General features: G+C 50.4%; 1 protein-coding gene across 1 annotated transcript in view; it reads right to left on the bottom strand.

Annotated features, from left to right (window-relative positions):
• Window positions 1-867: 867 nt before the first annotated feature.
• The window catches only part of TFB2M (transcription factor B2, mitochondrial), a 267745-nt gene continuing 245423 nt past the window's right edge, over window positions 868-23189 (bottom strand). The window contains exon 8 of the mRNA XM_069608002.1: window positions 868-1780. Coding sequence (XP_069464103.1) covers window positions 1594-1780 — 187 coding nt within the window. The 3' untranslated portion in view covers window positions 868-1593. The remainder of the gene's footprint in view (window positions 1781-23189) is intronic.

Here is a 23189-nt window from a genome sequence, read left to right as displayed (position 1 = left end):
GTGGTGAGCCAGAACTGCAAGATGCATGGTCAAGCTCTACAAAAACAGTAAATCGCAGGAAGGGTAAACAAAGGTAATGACATAAACAGGAAAATCATAACAAATGGACTGTTGGTGAAGAGTCAGAGTAATTTCAGACACAGTAATCTTGCAAGAATTCCTTTACATATTCTTTGAAGTCCAATGAAGTAAATAGTCTAATATCACATTCAATTGTAACAAATTCACAAATGGATATGCTTTTGTGCAGTATGTACAAGTACACATCCTATAAATAACATACAGAAATGAAGCACAATACGGTATTGTACGATCGGAACGCAAGAAAAAAAGGCCCGACCGTACAATATGACCAAAAAAATGCTACCACCAAAAGGTACGAACACCAAAAGTTCGAACCTTTGGTGGTAGCATTGCAGGTAAGTAAAAATAAAAAATAAAAAAAAAAATTAAAATGACTGCGGGGGTGTCCCCGGCAACACCCCGCTCACTTTACTGTGGGGTATAGTGAACGGGGTGTTGCGGGGGGACACCCCTGCAGCCCTAGTTTCTTTTTTGGGGTTTTTTCGTGGGTGTGCTGCAGGGGTGTCCCCCGCAACACCCCCCCTCACTGTACTTTACAGGATAGTGAGCGGGGGTTGCCGGCTAAATCCCTGCAGCCCCCGTAGTATATAAGTGTTTTCGCATGAGAAAGGTGCAAACTTTTGATTGTTCGCACCTTTCTCATGCGAACTTTCCGGCTGCGGCAAAATCAACAGTTGTCAGATCACTTACAACCGCAAATACATAGAAAAGCAATCATCCTCTGAAACATTTTGTAAAGTAAACCCTAATTAGTCCATCAATACTGCAACCCAATACAATAAGCAACTTCACAAAATGTCTTGTTTATTGGGGTTAGCCTTTATGCCAAAGACATTGTGAGAAAAAAAAAAAGATGCATCCTAATTCAGGATACAGTAAGCAAAGTGGAAGCAGGTATTGATCTGATATTAAATTGGTTGCACAGATTCAACGTTGCATCCCATCACAACCTAAATTTGTAAATACTGCAAAACCACCCTTTTACGCGCGTGTGGCCTATTCAGTTAACCCTCTCTGTCGTGACCTAGGATCTGAAAAGCAAAAAAAAAAATATATATACAATTCTGCCTTTCTACTGTGCCAAGATACAGTTAACAAAAATACAAATTCACAAGATGAATTGTGGAAGCAACAGGACCAACGCCATAATAAATGGTTCACATTCCAGTTGTTTTGATGGGTAAGACTGGAGAAAAAGGGAGTAAAATAAAACAGAATTGGTAAGTACCACCATCATTAGCTCACAAATCTAATTTCCCACTAATCTAAAGTTCGTAATCAGTATGGGTCCCCAATGCCAGGCGATTAAAGGCAATATTACCTATACAAGAAACATTATACCACTGGCATGTTTGCAGGCTGCTTTCAGAACCTCATGGGAAGGAGCTGACCATTTCGGCAATGGTTCAAAGTGGTTAAGGGAGGACAATCATGTTCATCTCTGCATTTGAGATGTGTAAAATAGCCAATGTCTTTGAAATAATTAAGTCCCAAGTAACTGAGTTACTTCTAAAATACATTCTTCTCTGTGTTTTCCAAGACTTCTTCAAAAATCCAGCTCCTGTTAAATTCCACAGAATGCTCCATAGCTTCAAAAATGCGTTTGTATTGCTCTGGAGATACGTGACCAGTGAGAATGTTTTCTGGCATATCCAATTGTCTCAAAAGACTGTGCCCGTGGCCGGGAATCCAAGATCTGAAACAAATAAAATATGAGTGAGCATACCACTGCACATCCTCTCTTACTTGCCTGAAGAAAAAAAAAACAATTCTTCATTGGTTACTGTATATCATGTAGGGTGATGTATATAAAATAAATGAAAGTTACTCACTGTAGTGACTAGAGTACACCAGGTCCATAGTCCCCTCTCCTTCATCCTTGTGGGTGATTCCACCGAAAAATGTATTTATTTATTGTGCATTTGTTAAGCACTTATACAGCAAATTAATTCTGTTTCAAAGTGCCCACAGGGCAACAGGGAGGGAACATGGGAATGAAAAGCAATGAATATAGTAGAAGATAAAGACAAACCTACTATGCCTTGTGAGTATACAGAACATGCAAGTGCAGGGAGTAGGGGGTAGGTGCTGGAGTGGGTGAGCAGCAGATGAAGTGCGTAGTATGGTAAGTGCTATGCAGCATGGAGTCACATACAGTAGATAGCGCAAGCCTACAGGACAAAGGCCGGAGGGTGCTGATGCAAGGCTGGGAGGTAGGCAGAGGATGATGCGATTGGGTGTGGGAGGCAAGGACCCCAAGGATACATAAGGGCCCTGTCACCAATCACAGCGTCAGATTAGCAGATGAGGGAAGAAGGGAAGGAGTAGGTGAAGAGGAAAGTCTTGAGGAGCTTCCAGAAGTCCTGCTCAAAACGAAGAGGAAGGGGGAGGTAGTTCCATAAGAGGGAGCTAGTCAGATAAAGTGATCATTCTCTGTTTAGCTAAACGCTGTACACAGAGTTGGTGGCAGAGGAATGTACAGGCCTAGAGGCAAAGTATTTAGTAAGAGAAAGTTGCAGAGAGCGTGGTTCCATGCCCTAGACAGCTTTGTGGATGATGCAGAGGTATTCAAATTTAATCCGTGCAGGAGACAGTAGAGAGTTGAGGGCAGGAGAGATGTGGTCCATGGACTTAAGGATAAGTCTTGCTGTCCTATTCTGGATTAGCTGGACGGGTCGTAGAGTGGAGGAAGGTAGATTCAGGAGAAGGCTATTGCAATAGTCAAGCCTAAAGAGAACCAGGGTTCAGGAAACATTGAGTTTATGGGTGTTGGAGGGGGGCGGGGGGATGAGTTGAAAGTGGGACTTCTTGGCAATGTTCGGAGTTTGAGGGAAGAAGGAGCAAGGAGTCGAAGATGACTCCAAGGGTTCTGGTTGGCCATTGTGATTGGGGGGTGGGGGTGGAGAGCAGGGGTCCCAATGAGAATGATCTCATAGGCTGTAGATGTGATAACCTGCTTCATATCTATGTCGAAGCAAAAACGTTCTTCAGAACCGCCTGAGCAAACTCTGCATCATTGCCTGGAGCTGGTGTCCAGTGAATAGAGCTTGCAGAAGGCAGACTGAGTGGTCCAAATAGCTACCTTACCGATGATATCCCAAGAAGCAGGACTCTAAAATGTGACAACCGTGGCCTTGGTGTTGACTACATGAGCATGAATTCGCTCAGGAAGAGGTTTGCCCATGCCGTTTACGCCTCCAAAATGGCCTGAACCAGCCAACGGGCAATGCAGCGTAAGCCATCGGCGAAAGGCTTGCGTTGCAAAGCCAGTAGAACCACATTGAGGCCCCAGACCAGATGAGGTCTATGCACGGGAGGAAAGATCCTACACAACTCCTTAACTTATGCCTTAGCCACTGGGTTGGCTGCCTGAAAACACATGCTCAAGGGAATTCTTGTAATCCCTGATGGCCGCCAAAAACATGCAGAAAGTATCCACCTGGACCAAAGAACAAGCCAGGTGCGCCGAAAAATCCAGTACGTCATCCAGAGGCCTGGAGACAGGGTCAAGCCCCCAGGGATGTAATTTCACCAAAATGCCAGTGGTAACAGAAGTGACATCACACGACCCTTGACAATAACCACCCCCGGATGACATCACAGGAAGTGATGTCATTTGACCCCTCTCCCGAGTGACATGAAGTGATGGCAAACGACCTTCAGATTTTTCAAGCAGCCGTGTTTCCAGGCGCTCTCATTTCATCCAGAAATAAGAAGCGAGGGACAGAGGGAGGTGTGATTGGTCCACGATCACAAATTTGGGGAATGTAATTTCCCACATTCAAAGCGGGGTCTATATGTAAAACATACATAATGCAGCACTAGAAACAGGGTAACGAAAATCTCTAAAGCACATTACAGCTAGTGTATGAAACAATGGACACAGAAGTTCTAGTTATCTGTGGCATTGCTGTGTTAAACAAGCCAAAAAGCCACTGACCTGGCAAGGCTTGCAGTGGTTTTTACCCAGGAACAAAATGCTGCATGAGAAAAGCCTGAAAATTAAATCAACCAGGATTTAGTATCAAGAAAATTCCCTGGTTATAAATCTATCTATGCGTCAGGTACCACTACAATCGGCTTCTTCTAATAGACTAGTATGCATGCACACAGGGGAGTGCACCCGATAATGCTCTCTTTGCTGGAGTAGAATACCTAGGAAAGGTTCTTTAAACATCGGTTTTATTATCTAAATGTAATACTGTGTGCCAGAGGACTTAAAAAGCCTCCACCATTTAATGTAATATCATTGCTGCACACAAATCCGTGGCACCGTTGTTTTAAATTGAAAACACCCGCAAGTTGCTTGTCACCCAGGGACTCACTGAGAGAATTCAAGGCACGCACTGCACACTACCCCTTTGTCAGACAATGGCGTAGCACAAACTTTGGGGGTCACCCAGCAGGCCATGCTGTGGGCCTGCCCCCCCCCCCCCCACACCCCCAAGCTCCTTAACGAAGAACAGGGCATGCCACAACACGGGTCGGACCACCATGATTATGCCGCTGCCGGGGCATGCACTATTGCAAGTGAAAGAAGTAAATGTTTTTTTTATCAAAGCTCTAATGTTTCACATAGCGGAAAAAGAAGGGGGCAGCGCCCACTCCACAATATACCAGCCACCAATGGTGGCTGGTGAGTTTATTTTTTGAGGGTGTAAATATTTTCCACAAGTATGCAATTGCAACCGAGTGTAGCGAGGGAGCCTGAACTAACGAAAATAGCCTCAGAGGGAATTATTCCCCATCCCCCAAGAAAATGTTTTGAATAATGGGTTAAAATGGCCCATTACACAGCATACTTCCTGTGAAAATGTGAGTAAAAGGCCAACAATCTGTTTCGTAGAGTATGGTAAATCGTGAAAAAATGTACAATAGATGCAAGTCACCAAAAGTGCACAGGGCATTTCCCAATGCCTTATCACACTGGTCCCAGCAATATATGCCAGTATACAAAAGTCATGCTGACTGTGCCCACACATTTCCGTGCTGGCTCAACCACATATGCCAGTATTCCCACATACAACCATGCTCTGGTTTGATTCAAGATTTTCATTTATAGTATCACTGGCACAGGGCACAAAACTGGCTCTGCCACTACATGCCAGTACTCCTATGTAAGAACATACTCCTGTTGGTTTGGCCATAAAAAGTGACATGCCACAATATGAAAACCTGTCCAAACTGGTTCCAATGTAAGCCAGTCTAGACCCATAAGAACACTTGTGGTTGATTCATCATAGATTCTCAGTTAATAAGAAGTCATGCTACAGTAAAACAAAAAAAAAAATATACAGGCCACTACACCAAAATGTCAGTCTAGCGAGGGGAATACTACTTATCATGCTTGCTTTTATAAAGATGCCGAGTAATACATTTCATGCAACTGTAAGCAATGGCTACACCGACTACACCAAATGCCAGTCTAGCCAGGTAATGACACTCATGAACTTGGCTTTGCCCAAAAAAAACCAGTACAACATACAAAGTCAACAAAAGATGCACCAGAAATGCTCTATTGAACCCCAGTCTCCCAGGGCCATGGGCACATGCATCCCCTTTCACCCACCCATACATCCACTCACACTGCATTCACCACCCAAGGACAAACCCACCCACAACATTCAAACACACTACCGCTTTCATACTCATTCACCCACCAGTCACTCACTCAAACCTTCTCTTACATCAACTCATTGCATTCTCTACACAGGAACACACCCACCCAGAACATTAACAAAACACCATCACCTTCATTCTACTTCACCCACCATTCACATACATACATACATCTGACATGCACTTCACACATGCAGCAAAATACAAAAATGTTTAAAACCTTCCTACATTTTTCTTGCCGTTTCGGTCTGTCCTTTCAGGCCACCCTCGGCTCCTCTGTGCTGCTCACTAACAGGAACCAGGAAGCTGCGAGAGCTTCCTGGTTCCTGTATGTGAGCTGCAAGGAAGCCGAGGGAGAAGGGGGAGAAGGGAGTTGGAGCTGAACGTGGCATGTGCCACATGTCACGGTCGGCTCCAACGCCAACCCCATACTGAGCACGTCGCCAGCCCAGCCTTCACCCGCTGCGTTTTTGTTTATTCTTTAAAATCATTGGGATCACAAGGGAGTCCCCCAGGGGTTATAAACGGTGACACCTGGGCTCACAAGGGTCGCAGTTGCTACCACTTGGGATCCCAAATGACATCCCTGCTAGCTCCCTTTCGTGCGCCGAATGACAGAACCTGGTGCATTTGCTCTTATACTGGGACCGAATCGAGGGCCTCCTGGCCTGCTGAATGATGACCTAGTTGTCATCTGAAAATTGAGCGTGCTGAAGGAACCAGGATGCCAGTTTGGCAGGGTCCGGATGCTCCACTACTCACCCTGCTGCGTCAGAAAGCCCCTGCTGGGGAGCGGACGATGGATGGGTCACTGGGAGCACAACAACTGCAGTAGATCCGAAAACCAGGGTTTCGAAGGCCAGTGGGGGGCAACCAGGATGAGGTTGCAGCCCATTGAGGCTCAGAACTTGTGGTGAGTCCGTTGGTGCAGAGGGGTGGGCAGCCGGGAACGCATAACCCATGCGGCCGAGCCAACAGATCTGGAAGGCATCTCCCAGCCCCGACTTGCCCATGAAGCAAACTGGGGGCACTTGGCATTCCGAGGGGATGTGAACAGACCCAGGTCCGCAAACACCCAATGCTGGAACAGGGGCATCAAGGAGTCGTTGCGAAACTCCCACTCGTAGGAGTTGAACGCCAAGCAACTCAGCTGGTCGGCTTCTACATTGCGATCCTCTGGCAGGTGGATTGTCGAAATCCAAATCCTCTCCGCAAGTACCCATTCCCAGATCAAAACCACCTCCATACATAGGAGAGAGTTAGAGAGAGGGGCAGGGGATTTGGGGGGAGGGTGGGTGGAAGCGGGTTCTACCAAGTTTGCTCAGGTAAAACATTGTGGTAGAATTGTCCGTCCTGACCAGAACCTACTTGCCCCCAATTAGGGGCAAAAATGCCTTGTGGCCCAGGCCCACTGCCCGGCGCTCAAGCAGATTGATAGGTAGAAGGGCTTCCATCCTGGACCATTCTCCATGAAACCCATAGCCCTCCAGTGTAGGCCTGCCCCCTGCCAGACAGAGAGGAGTCCGTCAACACCACCAGGGTAGGCACCGGTCGGGTGAAGGGGGGGCTCATATTGAAACATTGATATTCATTAGACACCAGCAGAGATCGGGCAAAAGGAGCTGAGGAATTGGGATCCTGTCCGGCTGAGACCCTATCTCCTGATCCCAATTGGCCACCAGGTGGAGCTGGATGCACCTCATCTTCGAACAGGCGTGCTGTACAGTCAGCATGCAGAAGGCCATCAAGACCAGAATGTGCTGGAACCACCATGCTGAGGTGGTCGAGTTGGCAAGAAAGTGACCCAACCACCTTGTGTCATGACAGCAGTCTCTCAGGCTGAGGGGAACCGATTTCCTCAAGCTGAGGGGAAAACCCCAGCTGATGAAGGTTATTTTCCGCCAATCTGACAGAAGTGAAGCACTGCTTAGGGGATCTCGCCCTCACCAACCAGTTGTCCAGATAAGGATACAGGTGATGGCCCTCTCCAATAGAGACGGGATCTCCCATAATAGAGCCGGGGACATGATCTGACAAAACAGAGGAGAGGATGGCAGAGGCAGAGAAAGTCTGAAGCTCGTGGAGACTACAGATAGGAGCCACAGGTTGCTGAAAAGATGCTTCCAGGTGTCCTGGTACAGAGCTAAATGGCCCCTCAGAGGCAATTAGTGTTCCCCGACATCACTGCTTCTTGGCGTCGGAGGCGGGGCAGAGGAGGGGGGGGGGGGGGGGAGCAGAAAAACCTGTGCAACGTCCTCTGCTGCTTCCTTCAGCTGTCGCTGGGCAACCTGTCAGGCCTCTGCGTACCACGGTCCCTGAAAACCTGGAAGCCAGACAAGGTTCAGGGTTTGAACTTGGTTGTACCCTGGGATTGAGGAAGGATTCCTGACCCAGCTTTGTCAGGATGGCTAAGTACTTGGCGGCCTGGGTGGATGTTTTCTTCTTCATCAATTAGTCATCGGTGGACTAATTAAAAAGGTCAATGCCCTGTAAGGGCAGATCTAGGATCCACTCCTGCACGTCACAAAAATGTTATGGTGTGCATCCATGCAGTCTCATCTCAACCCTGAAGCACAGCCCTCTGCTGCTGTGTCGATGTGCGAGATCGAAGACTCCATGAGGTCCTGCACAATGGCCCGGGCATCTACTTGACCGACCTTGAAGGAGACTTGGTTGTCCGAAGGGAGGTCGGGCAGAAATTCCTTGAGCTCCCGCCTCAGCATCTGGTTAGCCGCAGCCAAGATGGCACCTGCATTTGAAGAAAAGAAGAATCAATGTAGGGCCACAAGCTGTTTAGGCTTGTGAGTAGTAGAAGATGCAAGCAACTCTACAATAAGAGGCAAGTTCTGTCAGACTTTACAGTACATTTGGATTGAAGAGAAAGTGCAGCAGATGACTCCAGTTACTGTGCAGCTCTGCAGATCTCACTATTCCTGGGCCTCAGTCGTGGGGACAAGAGGGAGGACTTCTGGGGACTCCTGCACTGCAATAGGACGGTCACTGCTTGCAACCAGCAATCTTCAAACAAGTGGCACCTTGGTGTTTCAGCTCCCCGCAACTACCCCAAATAGCAGCACTGCGGTTTCAGGCTGTTGAGATGGGCTTTCCTTGCTTCTGGGGTCCTGCGCTCTGTTGAAGGGACTCAGGCACGGTAAGTCCAGCTTCCTGGGAGTCTGGAGGATCTTCCTGGAGCTCTTAGCCAACTTAAAAGCAACACACACAATCTGGTGTTCCTCTCCCTGGCTATTCAGTTCCCAGCAGCAACTTTGGAAATTCAACCAGCTCCGAGATGATGTCCAGGTGGCTTACTTTGGAGTTGATTGGTCCCAAGGTCAGAGGGAGAAGTCATCCTTGCAGGGGCTTCTCTGTCGATAAAAATTTGGAGTTTTAGCACAGCAGCAGGGCTTCACCGGGCAACCCAACGGTCCAGGAGTTGCAGCAGGCATCCCCTTCAAGTTCTGCTTCAGTTCCTTCGTGCAGTGGTCGACTGCTTCCAAGCCAAAAGCCTCGACTTTCATTCAATTCTCTCCCATTCATTCCAGCCTAGCTATCAGTCACCCAGCAGGGTGGTTGTCCTTGCCGGACATTCAGCCGGCCAATCACTACAGAGTGCATTTGGGTCTCCTAGGAGACTAAGCACAGGGAGTTTCGGGCACCTCCCTCACTTCCTGCCCCCACCTGACACCCTGGAGCCAGAGGCGGACTTCACTCATAAATCCCGCCAAAGGCAAAGCGAGCAAAGGGACCAAACCTGGTTTGGCACGCATAGTAAATCTCAAGAAGGACCTTTCTACAAAGAAATGGTGAAAGAAGACGACCAGGGCAGTTTTGACAAAAATGGCCCCCTTCGGTGCATTACTGCAGCTGCTAACGCATCCCGCCGTAAATGCGCACCACGGTAGTTAAAAGTAAACCAATGCCCCCAGCCATTCATCAAGGAAAGGGTAACAAAAATGTTACATGAGAAGCTAGACAAAGGGAATATTAAGTAATGCCTCCAACACCCTATTTTAAGATAGTGTGTGCTGGGTCCAGAAAATTACAAATGTAAGTAAAGTCAATTTCACTTTACTGCTCTGGGAAACAGTAGTTTACCCCAGAGAAGGTATTTAAACCTTTGGGAAATCTGAAAGACTTCCCTGTGTCACTGCACTGAAGGTGCTGTGTGACAAAATGTAGAAGATGATGCCTATGGAGTGTCAGCCTCCACAACCAAGAGAAACAGAGTTCAAAATCACTTGAAATACATACGAGAGTGGGAGGAAAAAAGGTCTCACTCTCAAAAATCAAGTCCTCAAAATCCAGCAAAGTTGCTGGGGGTCTCTAAGGTGGAGGGAATTAGCACATTTCGGAGAATTCTCCCTAGCAGGAAGTCACTGTTTTGGAGGTGTGTTAGCACCTCTAGAGGAGGAGCCGCAGCCCCGTACGCGAGATCTGTGCAGACCCCTCTGGTAACTTTGAGAGGCTTGGCCTTGACTGTTACTCCATGATGTTCCTTGATTTTTGACTGTAGCTTGAACCTCGTTGGGAATTCTGTCCGCGTGAGCGACAGAAATTACCATTACTCCTCTGGCCAGTGGGTTTATTGGCCCAAAGATTTCAGTGTATCATAGTCTTCTTTAGCCGTCTTTAAGGCGGCTTCAACTGCCTTTCCAAAGAGTACATTAGGCTCTATGAGCAGATTGAGAAGTGTGGCTTGCATCTCCTGCTTGAAGCCGGATTGGCGTAACCAAGCATGACGCTTAAGGAACAAGTTACTTACCTGTAACTGTTGTTCTCCAGCATGGGTCTGGCATGGATTCACATGCTCATGAATATTCCCCGTCGTCAGGCTGGGAATCCTCGGTAAAGAAAAAACCAGTATCAGTTTCGTTTCTGATCTGTCTTTCGTAGTAGTAACCAATCACTGATCTCTGCGTCATACTGACCACAGCCAATGACTGCCCTCTACCTAAGCCCCGCCTCTGGCAGCCATCTTCAGATTTGGAAGCACGTGAAGTGGCAGTATGAGCAAGTGAAGAGCCGCAGAGGGGTAGGCGGGAGGGTTCACATGTGAATCCATGCCAGACCCATGATGGAGAACAACAGTTACAGGTAAGTAACTTGTTCCTTCTCCAGCATGGGGTCTGGCATGGATTCACATGCTCATGAATAAAGAATACATAGCAGTACCCACATGCACAACCATGGGAGGTGGCAAAGGCTCAACATTAAGCATCACATCAAACTCAACATTAAGCAATCTTACCTCCTCACCAGGCTCACCTCAGGCGAACAGGTTGCGCAGCACTGCTTGGCCGACCCTGGACTCCTCCCTGGAATCCCGATCGACGCAGTAGAATTTCGTGAAGGTGTGCGTCGACCTCCACGTAGCAGCCCTGCAAATGTCCAGCAGGGGCACACCAGATAGGAACGCCGTGGTAGCTGCGATCGCTCTGGTGGAATGTGCTCTCGGACGGCCAGGCAGCGGTCGGTTTGCCAACCGGTGACAGTACATGATACAGCCGGAGAGCCATCTGGAAATGGAAGCCTTCGAGAGAGCCTTCCCCTGATTGACAGGTCCAAAGTTCACAAAGAGTTGTGACGTCTTCCGAAAACACTTTGTGCGGTCCACGTAGAACTTCAGCGCTCTAGCCACATCCAGCGAGTGCAAAGTCCTCTCAGCCGGTGACAAAGGTGACGGGAAAAACACAGGCAACACCAAGGGTTCGTTGAGATGGCAGTCCGACGGCACCTTGGGCATGAAGAAGGGGTGAGTCCTGAGCACCACCCTCGTGTCATGAAAAGTCAAGTACGGGGCCTTGCAGGAAAGGGCCTGGATCTCTCCCACCCGTCGTGCGGAGGTGATTGTAACGCTCACCTGATTCCCGCAGAGGCGCCGGTCTTTACTGGGCGAATACCGTATCTTCAAAGGTGATGTGTAACACACGGTTGGCTCTTTGGGCTGGACCTCTGTGCACTGTATGTCTGACTCGAAGAGTAAGATGTCTGCAGATAGAAAATATGGGATTAATGAACTGGGGTTATTGGGGGTCTCTCTCTTCTTCCCTTTCTCTTCTCCTGTAGAACCCCAAAGGTTAATACTCTCACCTTAGGTAAGTGAACGCCGAGCTCTTCATCTGCCTCGGGGCAGGGTGCCGTAACCAGTTTCTTCACTGGATGAGGGTGCAGGCCTCTTGACCTCAGAGGACTGCTGTCCGTCGTTTACTGCACGAACTGTAAGTTCCAAGTATTTCAAATGTCTTTAAAAGTCTTTTGTAATGATGTCTCTTGTTTTGCAGGGTTCCGGCGATGGCGGATGACGGGCTGAAGTGAGTTGAGGATGGAACCCGTGTGAGGAATAGAAGCGCCTGGAAGCACGTAAGTAAGCGCTTGTTGCCTGCTTCACGATGCGCACTAACTGTCCTTTTATCTTGCAGGTACAAGTTCGGAGCTGCTGAAGGGTGCCGGAATACCCACTGGGTTCGGCGTGGGAAGGAGTAATGGCACGTGAGTAATAAAGTTACCCAATGTCTTTAAACGCACCTTCTTTTGTCTTTCAGATGCGGGATGCAGCGCCGAAGGCCTCCGGAGCGTGCAAAGAGTTTGTAAGCTTTTGTCTTTCAGATGCCGGAATGCAGCGCGAGGCGTTGGTGACAGCCGATGGACCAGGTAAGAGAAGCGCTGTCACTGAAGACCGTAGTGCTAACCTGTTCTTTCTTGTCTTTATAGGTGTTGCTGAAGACTGGATTCAGGATGGTAAGCCTTTTTCCCTTAGGCCCAGGATCAGATGCAGAAGACACGATGAGCGTTCTGCTGCAGAGGATGCAGAATAACGCAAAGCAAGATCCATCCATCCATCGGGTGTGGTTTAAATAGCCTCCTGTAGTGCTTAGGTGTCTCCTTCCACAGCCACGCATAGGTAAGAAAAGAGTTCCAGCTTTCTAGAAGAGTTCCAGTGTTCAGAACCTAGGGAGTGGCTCCTGCCCCACCCAACAGGAAAAGTAGTCCCAAACAGAAGAGGATCAGGGGCTGAACTGGCAGGTAAGTAAGCAGCATGGTCTGCTGCAGGTAAGTCCACCCAAGCATTATGAGCCCGGCGCTTCCAGCGCTGGGACTGGGCATCTTTATGAGCCTGGTGCCACTGGCGCCAGGACAGGGTCCAAAAGGTCCCAATTGGGACTGGCTGGCACTCGGAACCGGGGTTATGGGTCTGCTTCCAAGGGAGTCGGGCAAGTCCTGATCCTTTGGAAGCAGAGATCATGACAGTGATGGCCACAAGAAATGCTGTTTTCCACGACAAGAACTTCAACGGGGCCGAATGCAGAGGCTCGAACGGAGGTCCCATGAGCTTGGTCAGCACCACGTTAAGCTCCCACGCCGGGGCCGGAGCCTTCACCGGCGGGAACGATATGAACAGTCCCTTCATGAACTCTTTCACCAGACGATGAGACCACAAGGACGTCCGCCCCGTGGTTCTGGTGTATCGGGAGATCGCAGCAAGATGAATCTTGATGGACGCGTGTGCCAGTCCAGCTTTGGCCAGCGTCAACAGGTACGGCAGTACTTGGGGAGCCGTAATACTTAGAGGGTTAATCTTCTGTGCGTGGCACCAGACAGAGAACCTCTTCCATTTGTGTCCGTAGCATTTAAGAGTCGAGGACGCCCTGGCCTTTGCAAGAACCTCTCTGCAGTCGGCCGGTATGTCGTCTCCTCCAAACTCTAGCGCTGCAGGAGCCAGGCCTGCAAGTTCAGCAACTTCGGGTCGTGGTGGAGGATGGCGCCTCCTTCCCTGGAGAGCAGATCCGCGTCCACTGGCAGCTTGATTGACGGGGACGCTGACAAGTCCAGAAGGTCCGGGAACCATATCTGCCTCGGCCACGCAGGTGCGACGAGGATCATCCTGCACCGTGACCTCTTGAGCTGGTTGATGAGCCGGATCAGTAGTGGCAATGGAGGGAACGCGTATAGGAACAGGCCCTCCCAGGGGAACGAGAAAGCATCGCCCATGCTCCTCGGCTGGGGAAACCTGCTGGCGGCCCTCCGGCACTTGGAGTTCGTCGCCGTCGCGAACAGGTCGATCTGGGGTGTGCCCCACCGTCCGAAGAGGCGATCCACTAGATCCTGCCGCAGTTCCCACTCGTGGCACGAGTGCAGCTCCCTGCTGAGTGAGTCGGCGATGGTGTTTTTTATCCCTGCCAGATGAAACGGCACCAGAAACATCCTTTGGGCGACGGCCCAATGCCACAGGTAATACGCCTCCTTGGACAGTGCTGGGGACCTGGTTCCGCCCTGTTTCCTGATGTAAAACATGGTGGTGGTGTTGTCGGTGAAGATCCTCACCACCTTGCCCTTGAGGGACGGAAGGAAGGACCTGAGGGCCCAAAACACTGCGCGGAGCTCCAGGACGTTGATATGGAGGGACTTCTCCGTCGGGAGCCAAAGGCCTCTCGCGTGCAGATTTTCGGTGTGCGCTCCCCACCCTTCCAGGGAGGCATCCGTGGTCACTGTCTCCTGGTGGCCTGGGGTCTGGAAGTCTATGCCCGCCATCAGATGCGCGCGGGTGCCCCACCACCGGATTGCTCGTCGGAAACTCTCGTCGAGTGTGATCCTCTCCTCGAAGCTGCCCGTCGTTTGGATCCAGCGCGCGTCCAGGAACTCCTGCAACGGGCGCATCCGGAGCCTGCACATGGGAATGAGGTAGATGCAAGAAGACATCATTCCGAGGAGGGACTTGATGGACCTCACCTTGGCCGCGTCGGCAACCAACATCCGCTGTACCTTGCCCAGGATGGCCCTGGTCCTTTCCTCCGACGGGGAGGCCAGAAGGGACACTGTCGAGATTCGCTCCCAGAAACAGTGCGTCTTGCGCGGGTACCAGGTGGGACTTGGCGTAGTTCACGGAGAATCCCAGGTCTGCGAGAAGTTGGACGGTCCTTGCCGTGTGCTCCACGGCGAGCTCCCTCGTCTTGGCTCGGATGAGCCAGTCGTCCAGGTAGGGGTAGACGTGGATCCCCTCTCGGCGCAGCTGCGCCGCCACTGGTGCAAGGCACTGGGTGAATACCCTGGGTGCCGACCGTAGACCAAAGGGAAGGGCTCTGAACTGATAGTGACGCCCTTGGACCACGAACCTGAGAAATTTTCGGTGCCCCTTTAGGATGGAAATATGGAAGTAGGCATCCATGAACTTGTTCAGCCGTCGTAGGTCTAGGATGGGGCGCCATCCTCCCGTCTTCTTCACGAGGAAGTATCTTGAGTAAACTCCGGAGCCCCGAAGCCTCTTTGGGACGAGTTCGATGGCGCCCTTCCTGAGCATCGCCTTTACCTCCCGGAGAAGCTGAGGGATGTGAAGCTCTTTCCTGGCCACAGGGGGGACGCGCGGGCACCTTCTTTGAAACTCGAGCGCGTGGCCCTGGGCTAGGGCATCCAGCACCCAACGGTCGGTGGAGATGGACTCCCACACGCTGACGAAGCTCGCCAGCCGGCCTCCCACCGGGGTGCTTCGGTGGGGGCCCGACCCCACGGCCGGTTCAATCCTGCTTAGACGAGGCTTTGCCGCCTTGACCTCCTTGGCGACGACAGCGGAGTCCGCCTGACTTGCCTCGTCCCCTGTAAGCTTCCTGAGACGACGAACGGGCTGCTTGACGGTAGGTGGAAAATCCGCCGCCGGAACCTTTGGAGGCGCCCTTGCCTCCACCGCTCCGAAAGGGCGGCCGCCGTTGCTGGAGAGCCCCGAGAGCCCGGGCCGTCTCCGTGTCCGCTTTGATGGCTTGAAGGGAATCGTCCACTGTTTTCCCAAACAGGTTGTTCCTATCGAACGGCATGTCCAGGACTCTTGTCTGTACGTCTTGACGGAAGTCAGTAGCCTTGAGCCATCCACGCCGCCTAAGGCACACGCCGTTGCCCAACTGGCGAAATCCAGTGTCGGCGATGTCCGTCGCAATAGTGATGGCGTGGTCAGACGGCATCTCACCTTCCTGCAAGATCTCCAGGGCATCCGCCCTCTTGTCGTCCGGTAGGAAGTCCAGCAGGGGAGCCAGCTTGTACCACAGCTCCCTGTCGTATCGGGCTACGAAAGCCAAGGCGTTAGCCGCCTTAATCGTCGTCGCTGCAGACGAGATGACCCTGCGCCCCATCGTGTCCAATTTCTTTCCCTCGCCGTCCGGCGGGGAAGTCGACGTGGAGGCCGCACCCCCCCCCGCTTTCTTCCTGGCCGCCGCGGAGACGACGGAGTCAGGGGTAGGCTGTGCCCGGAGGCACAAGGGGGCCGCGTCCGGGACCCGGTACTTCTTCTCGTACCGGTCTCTTCTAGCCGGCGTCGTGGATGGGTTCTTGAGGAGGGCGAGGCCCTCATCCCAAATATCGTCCAGTAGAGGTACCGCGAGGACTGTCTTCCTCTTGGCCTCGCGCCGCTGATAAAGGAAACCTTCCTTCTCCTCAGGGCAGAGCTGGAAGAGCTCGGATGCCCTGGCGATCATGGAGTGAAAAGATCCAATCTCGTCGGGCGGGGAAGCCCGGGCGGGTGGAGACGACGGCAGATCCTCGTCGTACACCTAGTCGTCCGTACCCGTCGCGGACGTGTCAGTCCCCGTATCATCCCCTCGAGTCGTGGACAGGGAGGAGGGCTGAACGGGGCGCGACAGCTGAACAGGAGGTGGAGGGTGAATCCTCCTTTTCTTAGGAGGGGGGCTGCCCTAAGGGCCTGGTTCCGGGTCCCCCGACGGGAGTGGTTCCTCCACTGGTAACGGCAGTCTCGTCCTTATCTCTGAGCATAAGGACTGTATAGCCAACAAAATGGCCGCCGAGTTGTCTTGCGGCACTGGCAGAGGGGAATCCGACGGGCGGTCAGGGGCCCCGTCGGTACCCTCGACGATGTCGTCGTCTCCTGCGTCGGGATCCCTCCCGACGGGCTGGTCTTCTTCCACGCCAACGCCGTGGCTTAAGACCTCGATCAGCTCTTCCTCAGAGGTTGAGGCCGGATCCACGACGACCTCCTGCCCCCCCTTTTTCTTCTCCGTCGGAGGTTTCACGGGGGTCCTGTCGATGGGCATAAAAGAGGACTCCCTCCGCGGTGGCAGGGGGACTCTGAGGCCGGAGGTCGCCACCACTGGTGTAGCCTCCACAGGCTGAGCCAGGGCCGCCGCGACTGTCTCGACAGAGGCGTTGGCCGGATGGATTAAGGCTTTCACCACCCTTGGTGCGCTCACCGCCTTCTCCTTGAGGGGGGGGGGGAGGGAAAACACTGCCTCGCTCCCCCTCCGCCTTCGAGCTTGACCGGGGCCTCTCCAGGAGCTTCGTCGGGTGCTCGGCCTTCCTCTTACCCGACCCAGAGCGTTGGCTCGTGGTTGATGGTGCCGGGGAGGGTGCGCCCTGCCTGGCGCCCGTAGAGCCCGACCGTTCGGCGCTCCCGGTGCCAGCGGACTCGCGGTGCTTGGCCTTATGTTGGACCCCCGTCGCCGGGGCGTCCTCAAAGGTCTTAGAAGACCGCTCAGATTTCTTCCTCTTCTTCTCACCGGACGGGCTCTTCCCTTCCAGCCAGTTGGCGAGACGTTGATGGCGGTCCTTCATGGTCCGCTCCGACATGTTGCCGCAAAACGCACAGTCCTTCTCCACATGCGTCTTGTCCTCATGTAGGCAGTAAAGACAAAAGGAGTGTTCGTCTTCCTTAAAGACATTCTGCAGCTGGCATCCAGGGCAGATCCTGAACAGCTTTCCGGGCGTCGAGCTTCCCTTCTCCTGGGCCATGACCGAGATCGGCCTGAGAAACTTCTGGAGTCCTCCAAAAGCGTAGCTCAACGAATCTTCACCCTTGAGGGGCGTAGACGAATCCGACACGGGTCCCTGTTGATCGGATGGAGAGTCGGTGGAGCTTGAGGCTCTTTTGACCGAAAAAAACGAAGTTTTTGAGAAAAAATGTGAAAAAATAGCACTAACGCTCGAGAGCAATAGCACGAGGATCCCAACACATGAACGTGCGGTAAAAATCTGAAGATGGCTGCCAGAGGCGGGGCTTAGGTAGAGGGCAGTCGTTGGCTGTGGTCAGTATGACGCAGAGATCAGTGATTGGTTACTACTACGAAAGACAGATCAGAAACGAAACTGATACTGGTTTTTTCTTTACCGAGGATTCCCAGCCTGACGACGGGGAATATTCATGAGCATGTGAATCCATGCCAGACCCCATGCTGGAGAATAATGGTTCCTTCTGCGATTATCCTTCCCACATTGTCTGCGGCATCAAGATTAGTTTTGTACATGCAGCTTCAAACTGCCCTGCCTTCTGCTGCCACAAGAGCCAATTGTGACTTGATGGGTTCAGGGCCCGATGACAACAAGGCCAAAAATTCATCCCATTTATGGCAGTCATAACTTGCTAAAAGAGTGGCGTTATTAGCTATTCTAGCTTGAAAAGCAGCTGAAGATGCCACTTTCCTCCCCAGTGTATACCGTTTTTTGCTCTCCTTGCCTGGAGGAGCTTCAGAAGAGGCTAGGGGTGTCCCTGCTCTTTTTCGCGTAGTTGTGACTAGAGAGTCAGGCTTAAGCTGTCCTCATATATAGAGAGTCAGATGGGGCAGGTTTGAAGAGCTTCTCAATGCAGGGGTTAACAGCCCGTATCTGATTAGGTGTCTACAGCTAGGGTTGCATCTTTCACGGAACAGACCACAGGAGGGGAATGCATTGAGAGACAGCCTTCTTGTCTCCCAAAATATCGTCCACAAAATCCTTGTCTTGTTGCATCTCCTGCGTTGCTATTTGGAAATGCTCAACCATCTTGACGAGCATGTCATCAAGTAGCGGCTGGTTATCTATGGGTGAGTGTTACATGGGGATCCTGATTAACAGGAGAGTCCATGTTATACATGTTTGTGTCTGGATCAATCTCATTATCCCCATAATAAGGATCTGCGGCCTCTAGAGAAGCATAGAGGTCTTCGGTATCACTGTCCTGGTCATAAAAATCAATGACTGGTGTGGGTTTAGAAACAGTGGCCGAAACAGAACTGAGAACCAGAGGCCGCTGTTTGAGGGGTGGACTGAAGACTTGCAAAATAATTGGTGTCTTTTTCATAAACATTTGACATGAAGGTCATTCTTCTCATGACCCTGTCTATATCCTCACAAGACCACTGGGTAGAGCTAGGAATTGACCTAGGGTCTGAAGGGTGCAAAGGAACTCCCTGATCTTGAGGAGTGAGATGTATTTCAGGAGGCATCTGGGTCGTCTTCTTTAGGGCTGAAAATAGGGAATCCTGTTCATGTGTGTCTTTATTCTTGTGAGGGGACATATCCCCTTGGTGCCTTTTCTTTATGTGGGGTCTTAGAAGTCTTTCATAGACTCCCTAACCTTTACTAGGCCTGCAGGGACGGGTTTCTTTACCAAATGGGCTAGTCCCGCCTGGATAGTGTTTTACCGATTTCAGTGGAGAACTTCGATAGTTGAAAGATTTGTGTATTTACTCACGTCTGTTCTGTCTTGACAGTAGGGGATCGGTCATGTGGTGACTTGGATCTGGAGTGCCCAGAGGGCAGTGATTCAACTGACCTCTCCCTAGACGTCGTTCATTGGGCCTTCAACGGTCGTGTCGAGTCTCAGCCGTGGATTGTGTGTTTAGTGGAAGGGGTTGTGGTAGCACCCTTGCCGCTGGGTGTCATCAGCGTAACAAGGCCGCCGTCCTGTCTGATGGTGCCGGGGGCCTGCACTTGGGAAACCGGAGTATCACCCTCACTGACGGATACCGTGGCATTGCTGCCCTCACTGAAAGTCCCTTCCATGTCCATGGTGGCCTCAACATGGCGTGGTGGGCCCAGCGTTTAGTTAAGCGGTCCTTTAATGTCTTGGGTTTGAATGATATGATTAGTTATTTATAACACGCTTAATACCCAGAGGTTTCTAAGCGCGGACTTGGGGAATCGAACCTGTGTTGCTCTGTGTAGTCTTGCTTCCAAGGCGAGCACGCTGCCGCTGAGCTATACTCCCGAGACCGTACAAGCCCGACAGGTCCCTACAATGTGGGCGCGAGGGAGATAAAGGTTGCACACAAGGTTCTCGTTGACCCACAGAAACATTTTGTTGCACTTGGGGCAAAATTTAAAAAGGGGTCCTATCCATAACAGAAAGACACGGCAGCTTGGCGAGTGTAGTGTACGAAAGGGGCAAATAAATTCTTAAATGTCGTCCCCCCCTCTCTCCCTACTGTGTGGGATGAAGCTTGAAGCAGCCTTCCAAGGCCGAACGAATCCGCCGGCGGCAGTCTTCGACAGTCGTTTGTTCACCGCTGTCAGATCTCGATAGCCGGTGATATAACTAACCATATCAGACGGATATGAAATCGTGAATCTCGAATTGGTGTTTGGAAGGTCTGCATATTCAGGAGCATATAGGTTGGGGAATTACAATCATCAGAGGTGCAGGAGCTTGTAGGGCATGTTGTGGCAGAGGGTAATCGCTTTGTTTGCTGCGCAGCAATCTGCGGAGGTATGGCATCTTGGCTTGCCTAGATTTGTCTAGTGGCTGGGCATGTGCTTGAACGTAGTTGTGATATCAGGTAGTGATGATAGGGAAGGATCTTTAGGCATGGGCTTAAAGGGGCCACTATCTGCAAGGTTGCAGATAGTGGGGAGATGGATGTAGCTGTGTCTTCATGAATTGTCAGAATGCTTCGTGGGCACAGACTCTCGAGCAACAATGTGCTTAAGGAATATCCTGGGTGAGACTATGTACCAAGGAGTCCCGAGTGTTTCTATTAATTACGAATTGTACAGGGGTGTGAGATATTGGCAGTTTAGTGGCCCCCAAGACAGTTTAACCGTGTATTAATGGCCTTAAGTAGTAAAACGGGGTTGAGAGGTTTGGGTATTGGTGTGCGCGGGGAGGGGGGGTTAAGGTAGAAAAAAAACGGCCGGTTATGTGTATGCCAGTAATTATTGCTGAAGGAATCACTCTGGGGAGAGGATTGCATTTCGAGACCTTGGCTTGTAAATTGAGGGAAGGAAATGGTGAAGTGTGAACAGGGGAGTCCAATCTCCTGAGAAGGAATAGGATTTTTGCGTGAGTAGAGAAGTGAGAACAGGAACAACTTAGGGAAACGTTTTTTGGTATAAGTGGTTAGGGGTATGTTCCGTTAGGCTGCATGTGGTTCAAAGTAACTTGAGAATAAGATGAAGTACTAGCATTCAACGTGAGTGTAAGACGACGCCTGGTGTAAGAGACCAACTGCTCAGGGGATTTCCCCGATAGGGGAGGAGTGGCTACCATTGAGGTTACTTGTGAGGAAGGAGGAGGAGGAGGGAGAGGAAGGTACAGCTAGAACGGTCAATGTCCTTATGGAGGAAGCCAATGATCGGCTCCTGTGAGGGAGAGTGTGAAGAAGGCGTGGGGAACAGTGGAGTGCTATGTGTGACAGTCCCAGGTGGGATTACTGTGGTGAAGAAGAGAAAGGGCCTGTTGGAGGGGGGTAACTGGTGGTGCATGTGCACGAATTACAGTCAAGATTGAGGGCCGTTGAAGGCAGAATGGCACTGGGGTCAGAGAGTGGATGCGCGGTAACTAGTTGGTGAGGGGTAGTAGTTGAAGATAAGGGAAGAAGTATCCCTCAATGTGGCTCGTGCAGTAATAATTATGGGCGGCACTATGACTAAAGGAGTTGGAAGTTGAGGATTCATAGCAGTAGCCGATGGGCATCGTGGTGGGTGTATGGGGTGGACTGCTGAAGAAGGCACTGAGGATGGAAGGGAAGATCTACAGTGATTTTGTATTTCCAGAAGCACTATATGAAGAACCCACAGATTTTCGGCGTAACATTACTCTGGTAATAGCCCTTATTTTTACCAAATCAATATTTGTGTGTCTACGTCATGAGCTTGGAGCTAGCTTGTTTTCTTTGCAATTTTAGGAATAATCGCCATCCACCGATTAATCACGATATCCTATTGGTCTGCTTGGAAAGGAACAAATAAGGTAGTGGGGGTACCTAGGAGCGTGTGTATACTGCGAGTGCTTGTGAGCAGGAGTTCTGCGAGATAGCTATGGTGAAGCTCTACAGGTTGTGACCCAACGTAGGTGAAAAACTGGAGAGCAGATGTTAAGATTGCAGCGTTTCAGGTGTCGAGTGAAGTTTCTAATATTAAATGAAGGAAATACTATTCACAGTACAAGATAAGTGTGTCCCTAAGGTCTGTGTAGAGTTGGGTATAAAAACACTGAAATTAACAGCAATGTAGGAGTGTACGTTTAACAAAAATTGAACAGGAAAAATAAATAGGTAATGGAAGTAATTCGAAGAACAGGAAAACGGTAAAATAAGCGAAGCTTGAAACCCAATCGTGCATAAAGGACACCAATAGGTTAGAATGTTGGTGTCAATCATGATTAGGTCAGTGGAAGATAGTCTAGGCTTTGCTGACGTCAACTAGAAGTCGAAACGTAACGCTTCCGAATAAAAGTAGAACATAAAAGACTGAATAGCCTGAGGCAGTGGCATAACACCATTGAGCTGACCGGGCTTCATAAGACCCCCCCCCGTGCAACACCCCCAAAATGTTGGACTATGTGACTCGGCCTGGCTAATTTACAGAGCCATGGCCGAACAGAACAGGACACAGATGTTAAACAGTGTCTGGGCTTCACAGTAACAAATGCCCTGCAATTACTAACGCAAATCACTCCACTGTTAGAACCTGCATTCATATGCCTACATTTTTAGGCAATTGAAATCGTGATGCGAGGTTAGTACTTGCAAGCCACAGCAGTCCTTTACTGGGCTGCTTTCCGACTTAAAGAGAGTTAACTGCTTATAACATCCAAGCTACACTAGAATAGTCTCATTAGATGTCGCCCCACACAAATAAGTTTGCCCCTCCCACACCGTCTCTGAAGTTAGGACCTCTCCCAACATTTGAAGGGTTAGCGCCGCCCATGGAAATGTAGGTTTCGTTGCGCCCCTGGCACGAGGGCTAGTATAAATAAAAAAGGAATGGACCATAAACAGAATCACTGGGTAGCTACAAAGTAATTCTAATGTGGAGATAATTAGAATAAGGTACCATGGGTGAGAACCATTTAAAGAGTACGTTTTACTCTTACAAATACATTGGTAGAACAGAATATTTAAACAAACTTCGATTAGAATGCAGACTCCCAGGAACTCAGTTAAAAAAAACAGCGCGCGACTACATGTTAAACAAAGCATGTGAACAGGAGATTACATTTCTTTTGAACGCCACCAGAGGTCAGTATGCGTCTATTAACCGAATTGCAGTCACAACATCTCAGTAAATAAACAGGACAGACAGCCTGTCCTGCATCAGAGCAAGTTTCGTAGGACAGATTGGATGAGACATGAAGAGCAATCATGTGGCAGTGTTGGCTATTAAAGTTGTCAGTTCAAGTCTGAACACGGCAGATGTTCTACTACGGCAGATCAAAAATATTACGAGTTGCAAGAGGTCTTTGGGGGGCTGATGTGGGGGGTGAGGTGGCATGTCCAAATATAAATTGGAGAAGGCAA

Source organism: Ambystoma mexicanum, chromosome 4q (assembly GCF_040938575.1).
Source record: "Ambystoma mexicanum isolate Mex_15411 chromosome 4q, UKY_AmexF1_1, whole genome shotgun sequence".
NCBI classification, from domain to species: Eukaryota; Metazoa; Chordata; class Amphibia; order Caudata; family Ambystomatidae; genus Ambystoma; species Ambystoma mexicanum.
The sequence above is the reverse complement of the archived record's forward strand: the minus strand, read 5'-3'. Positions and strand labels throughout refer to the sequence as shown.